Below are 23,075 nucleotides of genomic sequence, written 5' to 3'. Positions count from 1 at the left end.
ACAGGTTCTAAAGTTTTGAGGGAGGTGGACAGATTACTATTTTATTGTATGCTCTCAGTGACAACAACAACAACAAGGTCAACTTTTCTTTGAAAATGTTTGTTATGTATAACTAAATTGAATAAATCAATTAAATAAATGTTTGTTTGCACCCAGGTCTGCTTTTGAATAAAAGTTGCTGGATATGTGTGGTCCTATTTACTATGAATTGAAAAAGAAGTGAAATCTTTGTGTTGTACCTAACATTTTGATTTTAAAAAGAGTTCAAGTCTTTCATTAAAAAAAATCTACATCTACATCCACTACCCATGCTGGCGGCCCAAATATATACCATTCTTGAATTGTGTTTGAGGAGCAAAACAGAATCTGTCCAGGAGCCACAAATGGCCCCTTGGCTGCACTTTGGACACCTCTGCCCTAAGGAAGCCCTATAATATCTAATACATTTACTAGAAGATGACATGTTTTTATGTAACTGCTGTCAGATTTGTAATTTCTTTTTAAACTCATGATGTCATTACTTTATGTGGGAGGAATGTTCACCAGCTCAGTTGGTCACCAGGTTTGTATGTGTCATCTGATGCTGTGTGACAAACCAACACAACATTGGGATTTAGTCTTTGAAACTCTCAGGGCAGGTGTGGAGAACGGTGTGTGATTTTTCTAAACTGTCATGTTTCTCTTTAACTTGCACGCACAGAGCATTTACAAAACAACATAAAATCTAATGAGTTTGAACAGAGTGTAAATCCGTATCTATACTTGTTACTGATTAATAAAAAATCTATTGATTTGTGTCCTAATTCATTGTCTTTCTTTTATATGTTGATGGTTTTTGTGGCTGACAACTAACCTTGTCTTGTGACTAATAATGAAAAGGATAAAAATAAAAACACAATGCAAAACTTCTGTCATAAAACTTAGCTTACATTTGGTAAATTTGTTACTTCTATAAGCACTGACGGAATCCCGTCGGTACTTTTTTTTTTCTTTCTTTTTTTTTTTCCCAGTGTCCTGTCTAGCAATGTGGCAATAAAAATTGATATCTTAATGCCAAATAGAGCTCGACAGATTTTACTTTCACAAGTGGAGCAAACAGCTTTCGCCATAATGCTCCGCTTGATTTGTGCGTGTAAATAGCTTTATTGTGATTCCTGCAGGGAGAATTTCAAATTATATGGACACTACAATGGGAAAGTAGGAGAGTAAAAGAAAAACAGGTATGTTTGTTAGCTTTAATCTTAGTTATTAATGTAGTTTGGTCTGCTCTGTTTAGCTTCTTTCGTTGCTCCTCCAAAACCTGGACTGATCTGTTTGTGTTTGCTTGGTGCTGGGAAGGTAAGGGCTAGCGTGGCTAGATAACATCCACCCCATATAAATAAAGCCTTCACACAGCATTTTGTTACAGCTGCGCTGCATAGGCGGAATTGTGACTCCGTTTATTTGGCAGCCTGGTAATGAAACAGGTAAGCGGCTATCACAAATACTAGTTTTCATCAGCAGTTGTATTGATGATCTGCTCTATTTTTTTAGCTTCCTGATGAGTCTTTGACCACCATAATACTGGATTTGACACTCGCTGCTGTTTTGCCTATAAAGAACTGTTTCGCCTAAAGAAATTCTTAAAAGGACCTATCTGGACTTTCCCCCTGCTGCCAGGAGCATTGATGACACTACCATCCGGGAAAAAGTGCAATATTGTAGTGCTATTGTACCACTGTTTTACTCATATTGTTTCATTTTTGCCTTCCTTTTAGGGACTGAGGCTTCTGTGGTGGCGGTGGTGATCCCTGGTGGCGGTGTCTTGTTTTGTGTGTTTTGTTGGTGGAGCACCTTCTTTTTTTTGTTTGCCGTGTTTTTGTAGTGTCCAGGGTGATCCCTTTTCTTCACTGGACGTTGCCCCTTTTCTCACCACTCTCCCCCCCCCCCACTGGTAAGCCTCAGTTTCCTTTTGAAATTTAAAATATTTTATAATCAATTTAAATAAAAATGCATTCACTGTTTTAACCATTCAATTGCTGATTATTGTGATTCTTTTTAAACAAAAGACGTGTAGTGTTTAATAAACTTTTGTAAAACTATTTGAATCCTGTCTCATTTCCAGTAGAACTTACCTGTGTCCTTACTATTTTATTTTCCTGGAGTTATTCCAGGTGGCGTTGTCGGTATCCCATATTAACTTTAACATCTTACATTTGGGTTTCATAAAAAAAAGAAAATCCATCCACCCCCCAGGTTGCCACAAATTGGCGTTGTTGCCAGGATTCTGCTGTGTAAAGTGAGACTTGATTCGTTAGTTTTGTTGTTGTTGTTTTTTTTTTTTTTTTTTGTGTAGTGGTGTTGTATTTTGTTTGCTTTGGAAGAGAATTGTGCTGTGTGTACAGGCAAAACAGCAGCGAGCCCATTAATCACAAAGGATCCAGGTCATGGAGGAGGAGATCCAAGAAATGCGGGACTTGATTGCCCAATTGAAAGCAGACAACGAACAATTACGACAGGAACAGTCACGCTCTGCCCCAGGTACTTCTACTGCTCCTTCTACTCCCAGCCCATTTCAGAGTGCTTTGCCTGCCCCGGGTCCACCTGTGTCAGAGAGGTTGGTGTTCGTGCCTCGTGACAGGAAATGTCCGATGTTCCGGGGAAGATCAGGAATAGGGTTAAATGAGTGGTTGGAGGAGGCTGAGGCCTGTATGAGGGCACGCCACTTATCACCTGTTGATCAGGCTTTTTATTTGTATGATCATCTGGAGGGTGAGGCACGAGAGGAACTTAGATACCGTCCTAGTGCTGAACGGACTGATCCAGCTTGCATTATTAGAGTGCTAAAAGAGGTATATGGTTGTACCGATTCCTATGTCTCGTTGCAAGAGGCTTTCTTTTCTAGAAAGCAGCAGGAGGGTGAAACCCTTCAAGAATTTTCCCTTGCACTAATGGGATTAATGGAGAGGGTTAAGGTTTCTGCGCCCACTAGCATGGTTAATGCTGCTGTATTGTTAAGGGATCAGTTTGTGGAGCATGTTTTAGATGGTCCACTGCGGCGTGCATTAAAACAGTTTGTACGGGAGAAACCTGCAGCTACTTTACTTGACGTCAGATCTGAAGCTATTAGGTGGGAACGGGAGGGATCAACAGGCGGTAGTAGGGCTCGCAGTCTTTCAGTTCCATCACTTGGATTTCAGTATGCTGTCCATGGCACTTCTCAGATTAGTTCAAGGGATCAGGGGTCAGAATTGAGGTCTCTGCGTGATATGTTGGCGCAACAACAAGAGCAATTAAATCAACTCACTCAGAGTATTGCCTCTCTTAGTCAAACTCACCAACAGAGTCGTCCCCCTCGTAATGTCCCTATAGTCTGTAGACGGTGCCAACAGCCAGGCCATTATGCTAGGGAATGTGATGGTGTACGTGTCCCTTCCCATTTTCGCACTCAAGGCTCTCAGCAGCCCTCAAATTCCCTGCCTCATAGCTCTGCGGTCTCGGAAAACTAGTGCCCACTGAATTGTTGAGCCGCAGTTCGGGTGGGGCCACTATTGGCTCAGTTACAGCACCATATAATGGTATGGATACGCCAAAGCTTGTTGCATCGTGTCCTCATTTAGATGTGTGTTTGGGAGGTGTTCAGGTGCCCTGTCTAATTGACACTGGTTCTATGGTGTCAACCCTTACAGAAAGTTTCTTTAAGGATCATTTCAAGTCTGGGGGCCCTGATGGTTTACGCCCTTGTCACTGGTTGCAGCTTAAGGCAGCAAATGGGTTAAATATCCCCTACCTTGGCTACATAGAGCTTAGTGTTAAACTTTGTGGCAAAGACATCCCAAACTGCGGGGTTTTAATTGTAAAAGATCCTCCTGGCAAAGTGGCTCCCACACCAGGTGTTTTGGGCATGAATGTAATCCAAAAATGCTATCATGAGCTTTTTGTGCAGCATGGCGCAGGGTTGTTCAGTCAGGACAATGTCCCCCAGGCCCCTCATGAAATCTGGCCCGCATTGCAAAAGTGCCATCAGGCAAGCCTGCAGGGCCCATCAGACTGTGTGGGGAAGGTAAAGGTCAGAGGTCGTGCAGCATGCAGGGTCCCAGGTGGGGTTATGAAGCTTGTGGCTGCTACATGCTCTGATCAGCTGTCACAGGCTGTACTATTTTAGCCTCCTGAGGCAGGTTTGCCTGGAGGTTTGCTTGCTTCTCCTGCCCTGGTCCGTGTGGTGCGAGGCACAGCCTACATACCAGTTGTTAATGTAGGCTCTACAGATATCTTGCTTTATCCACGTACTGTCGTAGTTACTCTGCATCATGTTAATGTTATTAGTCTGCCTGCCGGTGTTAAAGAAGAGCCCTCATATACAGCTAAGGTGTCCTCTCAGGTTGTAGCCCCAACAGTACAGGACCAAATTGAGGCCATTGACCTCTCCCAATTGCCCAGCACACATCAGGGGCAGCTGAGGACCCTTCTTAGGGATTATTCGTCAGTTTTTGCAGAAAATGACAGTGATTTGGGGTGTACGAACATAATTAGTCATGACATACCCCTTATTGATGAGACCCCTGTAAACCAGCGATACCGGCGTATACCACCGTCAGACTATGAAGCAGTAAAGAATCACATTAATCAGCTACTTAGTACTAATGTGATCAGAGAAAGCTGCAGCCCCTATGCATCTCCCATTGTGCTAGTCAAAAAGAAGGATGGGAGCCTGAGGATGTGTGTGGACTATCGGCAGCTTAACAGTAAAACCCGCAAAGATGCCTTCCCATTACCACGCATTGAGGAGTCGTTGGATGCACTTACAGGTGCTTGCTGGTTCTCTACTCTGGACTTGGCAAGTGGTTACAACCAGGTACCTGTTGCAGAAGCAGATCGTCATAAAACGGCGTTCTGCACCCCATTTGGGCTATTCGAGTGGAATACAATGCCATTTGGCCTCTGTAATGCGCCCAGTACATTTCAGAGACTTATGCAGCGTATTTTCTCTGACAAACAGAATCAGACATTATTGCTGTATCTTGATGACATAGTTGTGTTTTCTTCCACCGTGGAACAGCATTTGGAGCGCCTGGGGATGGTGCTTGGACGCCTGAAGAAAGAGGGTCTCAAGGCAAAGTTGACAAAATGCTCTTTTCTTCAGCCAGAAGTTAAATACCTAGGCCATGTCATTTCTAGCAAAGGTGTTGCAACTGATCCATCTAAAATTGAAGCAGTGGCTAACTGGCAGCGCCCCAGCACATCCACAGAGCTGAGGTCCTTCCTTGGGTTCGCCAGCTACTATCGGCGGTTTGTTGCAGGCTTTGCCGAGCTGGCTGCGCCCCTTCACCAACTAGTGGCACAGTTAAGCAGTTCAAAAACAAAAAAGCGGCTAAGACAGGACATCGCCGAGGGCTGGACTGCAGAACACCAACAGAGCTTTGATGAATTGAAAAGGAGGCTAACTACCTCACCTGTGCTAGCCTACGCTGACTTTTCTCTGCCTTTTATTCTAGAGGTTGATGCGAGCCAAGGTGGTCTGGGTGCTGTCCTCTCCCAACAACAGGACGGGGTGGTGCGTCCTATTGCTTACGCCAGCCGAGGATTAAGGCCAACTGAACGCAATATGGATAACTACAGCTCCATGAAACTTGAATTTTTAGCCCTTAAATGGGCCATGACTGAAAAATTCAGAGAGTACTTGTTGGGCCATAAATGTCTTGTGTTCACTGATAACAATCCCCTTAGTTATCTTAGTACTGCCAAGCTGGGTGCCACTGAACACCGATGGGCTGCACAACTTGCCTCCTTTGACTTCAAGATTCAGTACCGGTCAGGGCGTACGAACAGGAACGCCGATGCCCTTTCCAGAAAACATCCATCTACCGGAGAACAGGTTGGTGCTCTTCTTCCAGGGAGTAGCCTGCCTGAATCCCTGCAGCTGATGATGGAGAGACAGGATGCTACGCAAGCTGCCATTACAGTCCTCCCTGAACGCACCACAAAGGATGTGCAAGTATTACAACATGCTGACCCAGTTTTGCAGGAACTATGGACCTTCTGGGCCCGCAAGAAACAACCTGATCGCACAGAGCGAAAGAATTTATCTTTGTCTTTGTTAGCATTCCTGAGGCAGTGGGATCGGCTGGTGGAGAAGGATGGTGTCCTCCACCGTAAGACCTTCCGTCCCGATGGTGCTGAGGAGATGTTACAGCTGTTGCTGCCCACAGCCTTGAAGAAGGAGGTTCTGACGCAGGCTCATCAGGACCATGGCCATCAAGGTGTGGACAGAACTCTCTCACTCCTGAGGACAAGATGTTACTGGCCAAAAATGTCCTCTGATGTTGTTGATTGGTGTAGGTTATGTGAGCGATGCCAAGTAGCAAAAGATACTCAACCTCGTGCACGAACCTACATGGGCCATTTGCTGGCGTCACGACCCAATGAGATTCTGGCAATGGACTTCACAATCCTGGAGCCTTCTCAAGATGGACGGGAGAATGTGCTCATCTTAACTGATGTTTTTAGTAAGTACACCCTGGCCATACCAACCAGAGATCAACGTGCCTCTACTGTGGCTCATGTCCTGGTGACCGAGTGGTTTTCAAAGTTTGGGGTACCAGCCCGTGTTCATTCGGACCAGGGGCGTAATTTTGAAAGCTCCCTTATTCAGCAACTTTGTCAATTCTATGGCATCAAGAAGTCCAGGACCACACCGTACCACCCTGCTGGAAATGGACAATGTGAAAGGTTTAATCGTACACTTCATAATCTGTTGCGTACCCTCCCCACCACCAGTAAAAGAGCATGGACCTCTTATTTGCCACAAGTTGTCTTTTGTTATAACACCACACCACATCAAAGCACTGGAGAAAGTCCCTTCTTTCTGATGTTTGGCCAACAACCTAGGCTTCCTTTAGACTTTCTGCTGGGCCATGTATCAGAACCAAGTGCTGGCAGTGTTGACAAGTGGGTTGCAGAGCACCAGACACGCTTGCAACTGGCTTTTGAGGAAGCCACGGAGAAGCTGAAGATTGCTGCAGATAGGAGAAAAAGAAATAATGACCAGCATGTTCAAGATTCTCCTCTGCATGAAGGTCAACTTGTCCTACTGCGAGACACCAATCAACAGGGAAGACACAAAATTCAGGATCTGTGGTGCTCCAAGGTGTATAAGGTCCTAAAAGTACTGGGTGACACCGGAGCAGTTTACACTGTGGCTCCTGCAGATGAGCTGAATAAAATTAAAAGGGTCCACAGGTCTCTACTGAAGCCAGTTGTTTGCAATGACGTCCCAGCATCACCAGCTGGGGAACCCCTGTTAAGTGATTCATCCTCTGAGGATGAAATTGAGTCTGATTTGTTTTTGAGGTTAAATGTCCACCAACCACCGCCTTCTTTGCCAGTCAACCCACCCATGGCCAGAAATGACACGGTTCTTCAGTCTGCTGAGATATATCCTCCTGAAGCGCCTTCAACATCTGCCAGCTCAAGAAAAGATGAGGGCCCTCCAAGGGTAATGAGAAGAACTGCACGCTCAACAGCAGGTCAGCACTCCAATGTCCACCATCTCCCAAGAGCGACAGGATTAGTGCATGGGGCTGCAAACTCTCCTGATGCACACTGCAATGCTGCTTCTGCACTATTTAGACCTTGGTGCTAGTGTTTTTGGGGTCGTCGTCGGGGCGTCGACGCAAGCTGGGGGGGTAGACTGTAGCAGCATAAATGGTACGCTGCCACTTTAAGGTCTATTTCGGCTGCTGCATATAAGCAGGTATCCACCCGCCACGAAGTTGCTTGCGTCATGACGTCGTATCATTTTGGTTCCTGTGTCTGCTGAACTGTGCTGGGTGAGCGTGGCTGTTTCTTTGTTTGTTAGCTTTAATCTTAGTTATTAATGTAGTTTGGTCTGCTCTGTTTAGCTTCTTTCGTTGCTCCTCCAAAACCTGGACTGATCTGTTTGTGTTTGCTTGGTGCTGGGAAGGTAAGGGCTAGCGTGGCTAGATAACATCCACCCCATATAAATAAAGCCTTCACACAGCATTTTGTTACAGCTGCGCTGCATAGGCGGAATTGTGACTCCGTTTATTTGGCAGCCTGGTAATGAAACAGGTAAGCGGCTATCACAAATACTAGTTTTCATCAGCAGTTGTATTGATGATCTGCTCTATTTTTTTAGCTTCCTGATGAGTCTTTGACCACCATAATACTGGATTTGACACTCGCTGCTGTTTTGCCTATAAAGAACTGTTTCGCCTAAAGAAATTCTTAAAAGGACCTATCTGGACTTTCCCCCTGCTGCCAGGAGCATTGATGACACTACCATCCGGGAAAAAGTGCAATATTGTAGTGCTATTGTACCACTGTTTTACTCATATTGTTTCATTTTTGCCTTCCTTTTAGGGACTGAGGCTTCTGTGGTGGCGGTGGTGATCCCTGGTGGCGGTGTCTTGTTTTGTTGGTGGAGCACCTTCTTTTTTTTGTTTGCCGTGTTTTTGTAGTGTCCAGGGTGATCCCTTTTCTTCACTGGACGTTGCCCCTTTTCTCACCACTCCCCCCCCCCCCCCCCCCCCCACTGGTAAGCCTCAGTTTCCTTTTGAAATTTAAAATATTTTATAATCAATTTAAATAAAAATGCATTCACTGTTTTAACCATTCAATTGCTGATTATTGTGATTCTTTTTAAACAAAAGACGTGTAGTGTTTAATAAACTTTTGTAAAACTATTTGAATCCTGTCTCATTTCCAGTAGAACTTACCTGTGTCCTTACTATTTTATTTTCCTGGAGTTATTCCAGGTGGCGTTGTCGGTATCCCATATTAACTTTAACATCTTACATTTGGGTTTCATAAAAAAAAGAAAATCCATCCACCCCCCAGGTTGCCACAGAAAGAAGAGAATGAAAGAAAGAAGAGATAAAAGGAAGAGAATGATAAAACTTCCTCTGTCTGCTCCATCACCTGGAAAGAGACACAAAAAGAACAGCACAACCAACAGACATAAAGCAACAGATACAATCGTGTAACACCTTGATACCATTGCTAAATCATATGTATTATTATTTAAGCTGACATGTGTAATGTGATACCAAAAAAAAAAAAAAAAAAAAAAGTAAAAGAAAGTAAATAAATTATAGCCTTTCTGTATATAAGTGAACATTTAATACCTGGGACCCAGCACCTGTGGGAGATTGTGAGAGTGCACTAGTTTAGGTGAAAATTATCCAGAAGGAAATGGCTTGATAGTGATTGTGGAGAACCGAAGACCCACCTTCCCCGAGCACAGAGGCAGGGGTCAGGGGACCCATAACCCCGGACTCCCAAAGGGGCCCCCAAAGCAGTGCGCCCGAGAGGGGCCTTCACAGGAAATCTACAACCCCCCCCTGAGGAAAGAGGATCCCGTCGGTACTACCGAGAACCGATTCACGTAAAATCAATCAAAGGGTAGCATTTTTCGATACGTAAACGCATCATTGTGACACTGAGGGAGTAGAACAAGCTGGACAAGAACACAGCATTGTACCCACAAGAGTGTAATGAAATCAGTAGCCACTGGTAACAAAGCAAACGTGGCTGATAGAAAGCGCTTTTTTCAAAATGCTCTGCAGATTCCGCTCGCTGAAATATTTGTGAGGTGAAGTGCAAGGCCAGTGATGGCAATACTTTTAATCTGAGAAATTACCTGGTCACTGCTGCCAATTTAGTGAATTTCTCGTAATATTTAGCAACTTTTCATTATTATTATTATTATTATTATTATTAATATTAACACATTTATTTGATAGGGACAGAACAAAAACAAAAATTGTTACAATTTGAAGTGCAACCAATTACATGTTCGTTGGTCATCTAGCTAATAGCTAATTTGCAGACCAGGGGTCCGTTCTTCGTACGTTGCTTAAAACATCCAAGATCAAATGAGACATCCAAGATGATTTCATCCGGCTAATCATGATCCGGCTAACTGGGTTCTTCGAACACGCCTGTTGTTTATGATTAGTATGGCTGGATTGAGTTATCTGAGACAACTGCGCGTTCATGCGTTTGTTTAAAAGGCGAAATGTATCGATAGTAGAAACAATGATCAGCAACGCTGCTATTGGCTGTTCAGCATGGCCAAAGAACGCCCACAGTTTTTCTCCCAAGCAGAACAAGAGCTTGGAAGGTTATGCCAAATTTGAGTCATTAATTAAAACGACGGGGAACACCTCAAAGTCTGCTAAAGCCAGGAGAGAGAGCTGGCAAAAAGCAGCAGACAAATAAATGCGTAAATACTGTCCATGGTAGATTTTCTATCACTTTCTACAGTATGAATTTTTGCATTTTAATCTCATTAGGGTTCCAAGCCCGCAGCGCAGGCGAACGGCTATGCCGTTCGTCTGCTCTGTGAGCAGAGAACCCTATTGTTTTTCGTGAGCTTTTAAATTATTAGGGTTCCAAGCCCGCAGCGCAGGCGAACGGCTATGCCGTTTGTCTGCTCTGTGAGCAGAGAACCCTATTGTTTTTCGTGTGTTTTTAAATTATTTATTATTATTATTATTATTATTACGGAATTAAAACGCGTTGTGGAGCCCACGCGGATTTGTAATGAATCAATTGGATCAGGTATCTAAGTTCAGAACGTGCGCCCATACTCAAACCCTCAACAACTAGGGGGCGCTATAATAAAGGACAATGCGTTTTGGCCTATTACCACCAAACTGCTGGTCCTACACTCAAAAACTTGATGGCACTTTGTTTATTGGATGATTCTGCAAAATAAAGGGAATTGGCACACCCTTCGTTTCCCAGCTAGTTTTCGCGCTACATGGCTACAAAGCTTAAACCTTTCTAGTTAAACTCCTCCTACATTTTTTGTGCAATCCGCGCAAAACTCCATATATAACCATGTAATGGACAAATAAAAAAAGTTAACGCGGCAGATTTTTGAATTTTGACTTTTTCGAAAAGTAACGCTAAAATAAGTGATTGTTAGCTAGCTAGCTCTAAATGTAATTGCTGATTATTCTAAAACCATAACAGATTTTGACATGTCCTTCATAACACATAGTCCAAATAAGATTTTGCACATGCGACCCGCATTTGAGGATCGTCCATCACTAGGGGGCGCTGTGATGTCAAGAAATTTACTACGCAAGAAAGGCTGATCGGATTTTTACAAAACCTTCTTGATTCCCTTCCAGACATTGCCCTTAACTAAAGTATTAAATATGGTATTTATTGAAACAAGTGGGCGGGGCCTATTTCCAAAAGTGTAGAAAAAAACTTGAAAATTTCAAAAATTCACCTAAAATCACTTGTGTGGTGTAACAAGCTCAGATTTTCAGGATGTATTCCTTGAATAAGGTGCAACAATTCTCTCACTGCATGTATTGAGGTTTCTGAAAGTTGCACACTCTGATTTTTTAAAAGTTTGTAAAATGGAGAAATCAATGTATTTTCCACAAATATTGGTCAATGCCAATAAAAATGGCCTCTATCTGTAAAGCACAGCCAGAATAAACTTGTGTTTCAGTTTGGTAAAAATCCAGGCGATTTTGACCAATTTACAAGATTTTAAAAATTAATGATACAAGATTATAAAGTTTAATATTTTTTTTCTCTGAATCCATTTTTTTAATGACCATCAAAAAAATCATGTGGTTAGATAAAACACTCTTGGACATTCATGAATATTTTCAGAATTTTAGAGCAAACCGTTGAATTTTAACAAATTTATGAAGTTTGTGATCAATTTACAGCTCTCATCATCGAGAGCTCTGCCATCCAGAACTGTGAACAGGGCGGCCATTATGCCCATATTTGGGCACATCACCGGAAGTGATGTGCCCAAATATAAATATAAAAAAGATCAAGCAGAAGCAAGGAAAGTTATTTAGAAGGCAAAGAAGACAAAATGGAGAGATTTTTGTGATTCAATAGGCAGAACAACTTCTATAGCTGAGGTATGGGGAATGATTAAGAAAATGAAGGGAAATAGATCAGAGAGAACATATCCAGTTCTAAAACATGAAGAAGGAACAGCATTAACAAATGAATAAAAAGTAAAAGTAATGGCAAGAACATTTGCAAAGATCCATAGTTCAGATATGGATCAGACTTATTCGAAAAGTAACGCTATAATATAATATGGATAGATAGATAGATAGACTTAGTGAGAATTAGAAAACTTTATTTGTCATTTTGTATGCACAGAGTGCGTACAGAACGAAATTCTGTTGCATACAGCTTGTAAATTGCAGTAAAATAAATTACAGTATAAGGTGCAGCAGTGATTTGAAGTAAACAATTGAAATGCAAACAAATCAGGAGAAGTCACAGTGTACAGGTGTGTATTTTTTTAAAAACATTTGTATGCACTGAATTGATTGTGCAAAGGGCATTTGTGCGAGAATGCATTTAGAAACTGAGAGTTCGACAGCATTTGTAATGCTAGTTGGAGATGCAATGATGCAAAATGAGCAAATATGTGAATGTTGTGCAAAGTTTATGGGTTATAGTTATAGATAGCAGTGACATGCAGGGGAGGATATCATGGAAAGAAAGATAATATAGAATAATAACAATATATGTTGTGATTCACTCAGTCATTTGTAATAATAATTGTTTTTTTAATCTAATTTCCTTATTTTTTTATCATATTCTCTTTAAAATCGAAGACTTTTGGCTATTTTTAACGTAAATCCTTGGTGGTGCTTGATAGTGAAGCGCCACCAAGCCAGCGATCTTGGCCTCCCCTGGGATTGCGCAATCCCATGTTAACTGCACTGACTTCCATTCCGTGAATGCATCTTCCTGTCTCTAGATCATAAATTCAATTGTTCAAACACTGATGAACTGATTTTCCACAATTTAATATATGTGGATTACGAATTGTGTTTTGGTAATTAAACTATGTGTTTTCGTGTGCTGCTGGGCGATCATAAAAGCCAAAGAGCTGGTTGTAGGTGAGGCCGGCAGTTCCTTGGCCTCTAGGCAGGGGGCGCTCAAGGGGCACCGCTCTGATCCCCAAATAGTAGAGTCAAAGCAAGTTATGGATGTGTTATTAGCGAGTTTTGCTAAACAAGTAAAGCACTAAAAAGACTCTAAACATACAGCTGGAACAGGACTGATGAAGGAAGGCTTTCCTCCCTGGCAGTGAGCTCCACTGAGACTGAGAAACTTTTAAAACTGAAGAAGATAAAAAGAACTTTTACCGGAAAGTGACCGATATTTTTGTTCAGAAAGAGCGCAGCTGGACTTCATTTCTAAGTAGAGGTAAGACAGCGATAATTATTCATGTTTTGTTTTTGTAATGAAATGTGCGTAATGTAGGTTAGTTTTTGAATGTGTTACAAATGTAGAAATCCATCATACCTCATAAACTGCTACCAATCAAATGACAAATAATTTAGTTTTATTTATTTTTTTAACAAATAATCAATATTTTTTCCATGTCTCTTGGTTAATTGATTTGGCTCAACCAGTCTCCATCAGCACTTTGCAATGAGTCTACTCTGTAGAGTGTATATATTTGTAAATCTGACTGATGATGTCAGTGCTTCACCAGCTATGAACCCTACCGCACGTCACTGATAGATAGATATATCTATCAACATCTGCATACCTTGATTCAAATGAAACGATTTTAGTCTTATTTAACACTACAAGCTACAAGGATAAGAAGAGAATATCTTGGTTGAACTTAGAATAAAAAGGTATAAGTTACGGGAAACATGTAATTCATATATTATGAATTGTCATGAAAAGGAGTGATAGCATTAATGGTTTAAAGGGTCACTGTAAATGAAAAACTTTCATTTTATATATATATATATATATATATATATATATATATATATATATATATATATATATATATATACATACGGGGAACAGTTCATGGTGGGAGTTTGAGGGTCTCTGTTGATGCTATGGGCTGGGGACATGCAGCGCTGGGATGAAATGTCCTTAATGGAGGAAAGAGGAGCCCCTATGATCCCTTCTGCTGTCCCCACCACTCTACTCATTTTCCACCAGTCGGAGGTGCTGCTGCCTCCACACCACACAGAGAGACAGCTGGTCAGAATGCTCTCTATGGTACTTCTGTAGAAGGTTGTGAGAATGTGCGGGGACAGGTGGGCTCTCCTCATCCTCTGCAGGAAGTACAAGCGCTTCTGTGCCCTCTTCACCAGTGACGTGGTGTTCACAGACCAGGTGAGGTTGACCGTGATGTGCACCCCCAGGAACTTGGTGCTGCTAACCACCTCCACAGCTGAGCTGTTGATGAGTTTATGTCATCTGCGAACTTCATGATGTGATTGGGGGTGAACCTGGGGGTGCAGTCGTGTGTCATCAGAGTAAACAGCAAGGGGCTCCGGATGCAACCCTGAGGGGAGCCCGTGCTGAGGGTGATAACATCAGAGGTGGTCTGTCAGACCCGGACCGACAGTGCTCAGGAGGTGAGGAAGTGGTGAAGGGGTGTGCTGAAGCCCAGATGTTCCAGTTTTTCCACCAGATGCTGTGGGATTGAACGCTGAAGTCCAGGAACATGCTCAAAGGTGGCGGTGCGTGGACTTGGAACCCGTTAATAACTGCTTGCAGTTCTAGTATTTACTTTGTTCTTTTATGTCAGAGCCTCTATGGGACCCACTAGAACATGGGGACAAGTAAAAGTGAAATACAAGAATATTCTACAAAATGGTAGCCTTTAATTATTACACTTTATTTCAAAAAGGCACTTGTTATGTCAAGAGATCCAAATTTCAGTGTCATTCCTTAGACACGGGAAGTAAAGGACATGTGCAAACTGGGAATTTTAACAAAACAAAAATCTTTATCCATAAAAAAATTAAATTTTCCTTTTCCAAGTCATCCACAGTTTACACGGTAAAACTATATTGCTCCGTGGCTAGATAATCCATCCATAGTTTTTTTTTAATACAATATACGGCTCGACAGGAAGCAAGCCTTTCAAAGTAAACTAAACTTCACAATAAAATGGCCCGAACAAATCTTCTTACTGAATATGATAAAAATAAAAAGCAAACCATCATACAAATAACTTAAATATTTTAGATTTATGGCTCCAACACCACTTTTTCCTCTTTAAAAGCCACTGTTAAATGATGTTTGTCTGTTTAAAACAGCCACCAAGAAAAATCTCTCTACAATTACACTGTCGCGCTGCGCTAAAGGATCCTGTCTATTGCGCAATACGCGATTAATTCGAAAAACTCTGCAAATTATTCTTGCACCTTCCGCAACAGGTTGCTGTCGTAAAAATGGACATGGCTACGGCAGACTTCCCTATCTCCTCCGCTTATACAGCCGTGATCTAATCTTGTTTACATGAAATAAGCCTGCTCTCGAGCAGGCTTAAGCTGGCGCACATGTTGCTATGACAACAAGTGCAGGATGTCTTTCGAAGAACCAAACGATCCAAGATGATGCCAAATCGTCAACAATGAAATCCTGCTAACTGAGTTAGCGACGTACGAAGAACGGACCCCAGGTCCCTAAACCAAAACAAATACAAGCAGTAATATACAAACATCAAAGACAAACAGAACATGTAATACAGACTATTCACAAAAGTTGCTCTAATGTTCACATGTTTGAGTAGATTTGAGCCATTGTTTTACTTTGTTGTTGGACTGTTTGAGGTCTGTGAAGGTATTAAATTGGGCAGGTATGGTGTTCCACATCTGAGGCCCTTTTACTGTGAATGAGCGCTGTGCAAATGTGGTTCCACGTTTGGCTGGTCTGCAGTCACCACTAGCAATGCCTTTGGTAGTGACACCTCGGATGATGACCTCCAGTAGCCTAAGCCTATTGCAGCATAACTATAGAGATAGCTCGGGATAACGTAAGCCACTCGAAGTATAAGCTTTGTCAAAAATGAAAGTTTTAAGCCTAGTCTTAAAAGTAGTAAGTATTACAACAAGAAAACATATAAACAAACCAGCTTTTCTAAAAGCTTCCTCTGATAATGTCTGTAACCTGTTTTCACATCCAGAGTACTACCACCCCCATCTGGTCAGCATACACATACACACACACGTGCACACACACACACACACACACACACACACACACACATGTTCGCTACGTCTGAATTGATTCACTATTGTGTTTCCATTTCCTTTTTAGTACATTTACTATTTTTTGAAAATGTGAAATACCACCTAAAGCAAGCTTTAATTCAAATTTTGTCATTTCCATCAACCCCTTCTAATGTGATACTTAAAGAAAACTTTGATGGAAACACGACTAGTGAGATGCTTCCACAACAACAAACCCTGGATCACCAGTAACCTGAAGAAAGTGCTGAATGAGAAAAAAATTGCTTTCATGGATTGAGACAATTAATTACTGAGGAGTATGCAAAAGCAGTTTGAAGTCTAGAGTAGCGACAGCAAGGGTGTGTAAAAGGAAGAAGCTGGAAAGCAAGCTCCAGCAGAACAATATCAGCAATATGGGGTCAGGGATAAAAAAGGGATCAGATCAATTGAAGTCAGGACAGGCCGAAAGAATTAAACAGATTCTTCAATAGGATCAGGAACGAGCTCAGTGTCCTCTTCTCCTGCCCACAGCCAAACAGATACCCCACCCTCCTTGACCCACAGCTTATTTGTTACACCTCAAATGTTTTACTTTCCACCTTGGCTATGGACCCTTCTGCTTTTACATGTTGGTTTTCAACCAAATCAAGAGATGCTTGTTGTCCATTCTTCTCCCACTTACTGAGTGTCTTTTCTCTGGAGGTCAGTTGAAAAAGCAGCTGACAAGACTTAACTGGAAAAAGGCTGCAAGTCCAAATGGTGGTATTCCCAGAGTCCTGAAGGCCTGTGCAGAGCAACTCTATGAGATTCTGCAGAACCTCTCCAACTTTAGCCCAGTGGAAGAAAGCCCATTTATCTCTCCTCGATGACTATGGATCTGTTTCCCTGGCATCCCACATCATGTCCTGGAGAGACTCTTGTTGGCCTACCTGAGTAAACAAACAAGCTATTTTTTGCTCCTCTGTTGTGGCTGTTTTCCACGTGTTCAGTCCACTCATTTTAGGTATACCATATAGAGAAGCTGGTTGCCTACACGTGGTAGGCCAGTTTTGCTCTAGGAATATGCCATTTCAATACAGAATCCTATTTGTGTGATTGACTTTATTAAATCAATATTATATCTGACATCAAAAGTAGACAGGCCACATTTATGGATTAGGAACCTGTGTCTGCATTACATTTAACCATTTGCATTATCTGTGTATGAGTGTTTGTGACAAGTAAGGAGTATCTCAGGGGAAAAATAAGCAGTTTCTTCCTTAATGCATCCGTCTCCTATCCAAGACTTTTCTGCAGGACTCTAAATAAACTAGGATTTTCAAATAAGAGACCATAGAAGGTGAATTTATTTAGATGTAGGTATACTTTACAGTCAAAAACAGACATTCAATTACAATACAAAGAAGCAGACATACATTTTTCATAGATTTTATTCATAGCACAATATGCCATGTTAAGTTTAACACAGAAGCCGAGCCATCAGTAAAGGGTCCTTCACTTCTCAAAATAAAATATTTGTTGGGAATAAAAAATAACAACCATCTATTTTACTTCAAATTCAAAAGGGAAGCTAACTCTCAAATCAGGAATAAAAAGTATTTAAAAACAAAATTGTTTTCTAAAAGTAAGATCATACGTGGTCTTTTGTAAAATCCCTACATTTTGTAAAATATTTCTTTGTGAATAAAAAAAAAAAAAATCACAATCAACAGTCAGTGATGGTTTTAAGCCTGAAGTCAACTGATGATGAAACTAAATCACATTTGTAGGACAACGTAAATGTACTCTTAGGACAGTAGTGCTAATTATTAAATTATCATTACTGGTTAAAATTATTGATTCATTGTGTATAACTGCTTCTTTCAGGTTCCTGCTATACACACAATGCTGCATTCTGACATCTGCTAAACTAAACTCTAATGTTTTATCTCTCCTCCAATCAGAATAAACACAGCGGACCAGCATGGTGCAAGTGAAACAATGTGATTATAATATGCTGTGTTGTCTCCAAGGTTGAATCAGATTCTGCTGTCATGCTTGTGTGTTCACTAGCTTTCATCGTCACTGTCTGGATCAGCTAGCTCTTCTGACTGGAACAACGGTTTAGTGGCCAGTTTATTCAGATCCTCTCTGGTCATCTCTCTCATCTTTCCATCTGAACCAAGCTGCATGGGCTGGATGAAATTGGTCCTACACAAAGCAAGAACAGTGTGTTAGCATAGTATCCCGTTGAATACTGTAATTGTTAAATAAACTGCAGTTGTTCAAGAAAGTATCAAAAAATTTTTGGTCTTCTTTACTCTTTCTTTCTAATGTATATATTTGTTAGCTATACATGAGACAATGTTCCATATAAATGCATTCTGCAGTTTATTAGGTACACCTGAGTAATTGTTTTACGAAAATAGTGAATTCAGCTCGTTACATGGCAGTTACTCAATGCATGCAGGCATCTACACAAAGTGACGACAACTTTCTGGAGTTCAAAGCAGTCATCTGAATGGGGAGGAAAGGGAATTAAAGTGACTTTAAATGTAGCGTGGTTGTTGGTGCCTGAAAGGGTGTTCTGAGTAGTTGACAAATGTGGATCTCCTGGGAGTTTTACCAACAACAGTTTGTAGAGAATTTGCTGAAAAGGGGAAAACATCCAGTGAGCAGCACATGTGTTGAAAACGGTAACGCGGCAGACTGGCTTGAGATTATAAAAATGCAACAGTAGCTAAAATAACAACTTGCTACAACCAGGGTATGCATAATCTCGAAACGCACAGCACATCAAACCAAGGCCGGATCTTTGAACACAGAGTATTCTTGCCTTAAAGCCTGACAAAGGGCTGAATAACGGTCTTGCGTAACTGGGGGAAGGCTTTCTATGAAAACATGGACACTTCTGGACGTGGTTTTCCAGGTAAGCCTCAACTTTTCCCAAGCACATGGACTGTATAAGTCTAACAGACAGCGCTCTACCTCTCTGAGATAGTCGTCAATGGTGGATTCAGCGTTGCTCTATGTCTTGAGCCAGAGACTCAAATCTGCAATTCCGGTTCAGGGATTGGGACGGTCCATCGGAGTCATCCTCTGACGATTCCTGCCTACTGTGGTAGGGGAGGGGCTCCTGTTCTTGTAATGATTGATTTAACAGAACCCGATATTCAACCAGACACGGAGCATATGCTTAATAGGTTTATTTACAAAAGAGCCAGTGGAACAAAAAAACACCGTGGTTTAAATAACTGAAAAAAGGCAGACAGAGCTTCCAGCAGCTGACCACTGCAGAACCGGGAGAATGCTGTCCATCAAAACAAGAACGTTTCCCTGAGGCCGTCCAAAACAATAAGAAGCACCAGGCGAACTTCAGGCAGGCAACAAGAACAGAGGGAAGGCTCAAAAAACAAGGACAGAGATCTGGTCGGGAACAAACAAGCAGAATAGCAAAAATAAGCAGAGGCAGGAAAGCTCTTACCGACGGCATGTGAGTGGAGAGGAGTAGAGACGTTCTGGCAGAGTGCAGGGAACTGAGACAGGTATAAATAGGCTTGCTGACAGGTGAAGAGGGAGGGACTAATTAACCAAAACCAGGTGGGAGTAATCAAGAAGGGAAAAGACTAGAAGGCTGAAAGGACAGAAACTAAGATGAACTACAGAGCAAAAATAACCATAAAGAGAAAACCCAAGATAGAAAACAAGGCTAAGACTGAACAGAACACAAGCTTTAATCAAATCTAATAAAGAAGACCAGATAACTAAAACAGTTAAAGCTAAACATGAATCCAATACAATACAAAACTGGAAACAGAAATAAACCCTAAGGCAGGAAAGTTAACTTAACCAAAACAACAACATGAACCAGAACATAACATTACAGTTCTGACCTCCTAAAAGGCATCAGAGGCCATAAACTCTTGCCCGTGGACACAGTTCAGGGTAGTGGGGTTCACCTGTATCCCAGGAATGGTGGTCCCATCACCTTGGTGGGGGCAACGGGTCATAGCAGATGGTGCTACGGGTTAGCACCATCTGCTATGACCCGTGAATCATAGAACATGTGCTGTTCTATGATTTACATCACACGCCCGGTCCTCTCTGCCCCCCTAGGTTGTTTAGGCACTTACTTCCGTACCACTCTGCTGAATCTGTCCTGACCCATCACGCCTATTCTCGTTCAGGAGACCAGGGGCGTTTCCAGCTGTGATGGACATCCAGGGCTTAGCCCAGACCATTTTATGTAAATAAAGGATCACTCGAAGTGTTTATTATTATTATTATTATTATTAAAGTAACAATTTACTTTCAGTCAAAATGCATCTTTAACATTATGCACAAACACATACACTCACACACTCTCTCTCTCTCTCTCTCTCGCTCTCTCTCTCTCAATACACACACACAGTCAACATGCACTATTCAGCTCTTGCTGTCTATCTGGTGTGTCCTTCTATATTTGTTATATTACTCTCATCACTTGCTGTTGTCTCTCTCTCATCACTTGCTGTTGTCTTTCTCTCATCACTTGCTGTTGTCTCTCTCTCATCACTTGCTGTTGTCTTTCTCTCATCACTTGCTGTTGTCTCTCTCTTCTCCTGTGTTTTTATCCGGAGGAGATTCTGTACTAGAAGATGCCAGTACAAGTGCTAATGCATAACGTTAGCCTGTATGGTAATAATAACTAGCTAGTTAAACAAATATGTCTACAGGGAATGATGATGATGATCTTCAGACTTTAAGGATATAAAAAATGAATTCTTGACTTACCCACTGACTTCTTTCCAAAAAATCCCCAAAGTCTCGTTTGCTTGATTTTCTATATTTCTTTCTTTCCTGCTCGCTCTGTCTCCGCTGTTAACTCACACTAATCTATTGACTGTAGCTGTAGCAGCAGCTCGCACTGTAGCACTGACTGTGCTAGCTCCTCCCCTACCTGCTGCTGTTGCATATTTAACAGAGTGGAAGAAACCCATAGGCTACCGACAGCAAATAAATGTATTCTTTAGGCTAGATTATTCTTAAGGTCTATTTTTACAGGCTGTATGCAGTATATGCAAAGCCAAAACGCAATGAAATAAAGCAATTTATAATTTCTGGGGTTTACATAGTGTGGAGGTTACTCCATCTTCACCTCAGTGTTAGTATTTATTTAAATGTCTTCACACAATATAGTTTTGTTTTTGCATTAGGTTGTTTACTATTATGGGTGCACACATTTGGTAAACACCTTTTTGTTTATTGCAACCATTAATTTCTGTTTTGCTGAGTTTGAAGGACTGGCTGGGGGAGAGGACTGGTTGAAAGGCAAACCAGGAAATGGAACAAACCATCAGGCTGCTGGAAGCAGGGGACTTGATGTTAAAGAATCTACCTCTCTCTCTACTAACAACATAACTGCTAAAACCTCTGTGGTGTTAGGTTGTCGTGTTTTGATAGTTGTGTTGTAGTCAAGATATGTTGGTTTGAATTAGTTATTTATGTTGATGTATTGTTGTCTTTGTCTCATCTCCCACCCCTTCTCGTTTTGTGTAGGCTAGCCTTTGTGTATAAATTCCCCTGTGTGTTCATTGTAGTAGGTCAGTTTTTTCTTGAGATTTGATGTTAGAAGTCTTCTGTGAACAATTTTTGGAAAAATAAATAGAAAATACTTTTTTATATATGCCTTTGTCCTTTTGCCTTACTGGTCGGACCATCACACATAGGCTATTGTCCAGTTTCATATTTGCTCAGTGACAGTCATTACCAGGCCAGCTGACAGCTTTGCCAGGGCCTGGGACAACACAGTCTCCCCCCCCCCCCCCCCCCCACACACACACACACACCTGCCGCCGCCGCCACACACACACACACACACACACACACACACACACACACACACACACACACACTATATATATATATATATATATATATATATATATATATATATATATATATATAGTGCACTTTCCATCTAATATATATATATATATATATATATATATATATATATATATTCCCCCGTTGTGGGATAAATAAAGGATTAGCTAATGTTATCTTATCTTACATAACACTTTTTAATAGGATATATGTACTGGGTTCTTTCAAGGTCTTAATTACATTTTCTGTGTGGGCTCCAGTAACATATAATAGATAATATCTACTTTGAAAGTTAACATGAACTGCTGCTGAAGATGACCACTCTTATCTACATGGATGTTCTCTGGAGGACTGAAACGCCTCAGTCAGTGACGTCAGTTTCTGGGTCTGGTCTGTCGGGGCAATGAGAGAAGTTTCGTCTCCTCTCCGTTTCTGTGGCTCAATGTTTTCTTGCTCATGGCTTTTCACGTGCTTATATAAAATTGTTGTGTTTCCACTGAATTTAACCGGCTTTTTACAAAACATACAGCTTGATTTCATTTATGGTATTAAAATAAAGCCAAACGGCACTTCTTTCCCTCTTCAAGTTTTTCCGCTGCTGTGGTGTCTCTTTCTGTCCGAGTCTTTGAGCAGCAGCGCAGTTGTTCGTGTGTTGAGTTTGTATGAGAGCTAAGTGGGCGGGCCAGGCTGAGCCTACGTGCTGATTGGCTGGTGCCGCTGAGCCATGTATGAGAGGGGAGGGGGAGCAGCAGAGTGCCGTGACGACTGGGAGACTGGTGAAGCTGCCGCAGTCGCTCACGCACTGACTGACACTCTGACCATTTGTCAGTGTCAGTTTTGGGCCACCCCTCTGTCCTGGGCCCGGGACAACTGACCCGTTTGTCCCCCCCCCCTGTCGGCGGGCGTGGTCATTACATTCGGGGCTTGACTCAAAACATTCGGAGCTGAAGCCCCGGGAAAATCGGCTGGTGCCGCCACTGCAAGAGACGCCTAAGGAACCAGTTCATCCACTGTCTCCCTGGGCAGATCCCTACACTCATCCTTCTGAATCTCACTTTCAGAATCTTCTGTCTGTGAGCTAGGGGAATCCTCAGCTTGCCGTTCCTCGTTGAGGGGAGGGGTGCTATGCCTACACCCCTTTTCCAGCTCCCTGGACCTCTTTTCAGCTTTGACACGCATATCAGTCTGTCTGATACGCAGGTAAACCTCTAGCTTTAACCTTGGCTGGTA

At 41.9% G+C, this 23,075-nt stretch overlaps 1 protein-coding gene across 4 annotated transcripts in view; it reads right to left on the bottom strand.

Annotated features, from left to right (window-relative positions):
* Positions 1–17,316: 17,316 nt before the first annotated feature.
* Positions 17,317–23,075, bottom strand: part of ric8a (RIC8 guanine nucleotide exchange factor A) — an 81,488-nt gene continuing 75,729 nt past the window's right edge. For 3 of the 4 annotated variants that reach the window (XM_036145354.1, XM_036145352.1, XM_036145357.1), the window contains exon 14: positions 17,325–18,191. In XM_036145354.1, coding sequence (XP_036001247.1) covers positions 18,050–18,191 — 142 coding nt within the window. In that variant the 3' untranslated portion in view covers positions 17,325–18,049. Of the gene's footprint in view, positions 18,192–23,075 lie in introns of all 4 variants that reach the window. The other variant, XM_036145355.1, reaches the window with a different exon arrangement.

The sequence above is a fragment of the Fundulus heteroclitus genome, chromosome 2 (assembly GCF_011125445.2).
Source record: "Fundulus heteroclitus isolate FHET01 chromosome 2, MU-UCD_Fhet_4.1, whole genome shotgun sequence".
Classification (NCBI taxonomy): domain Eukaryota; kingdom Metazoa; phylum Chordata; class Actinopteri; order Cyprinodontiformes; family Fundulidae; genus Fundulus; species Fundulus heteroclitus.
This window is presented reverse-complemented; position numbering and strand designations above follow the sequence as displayed.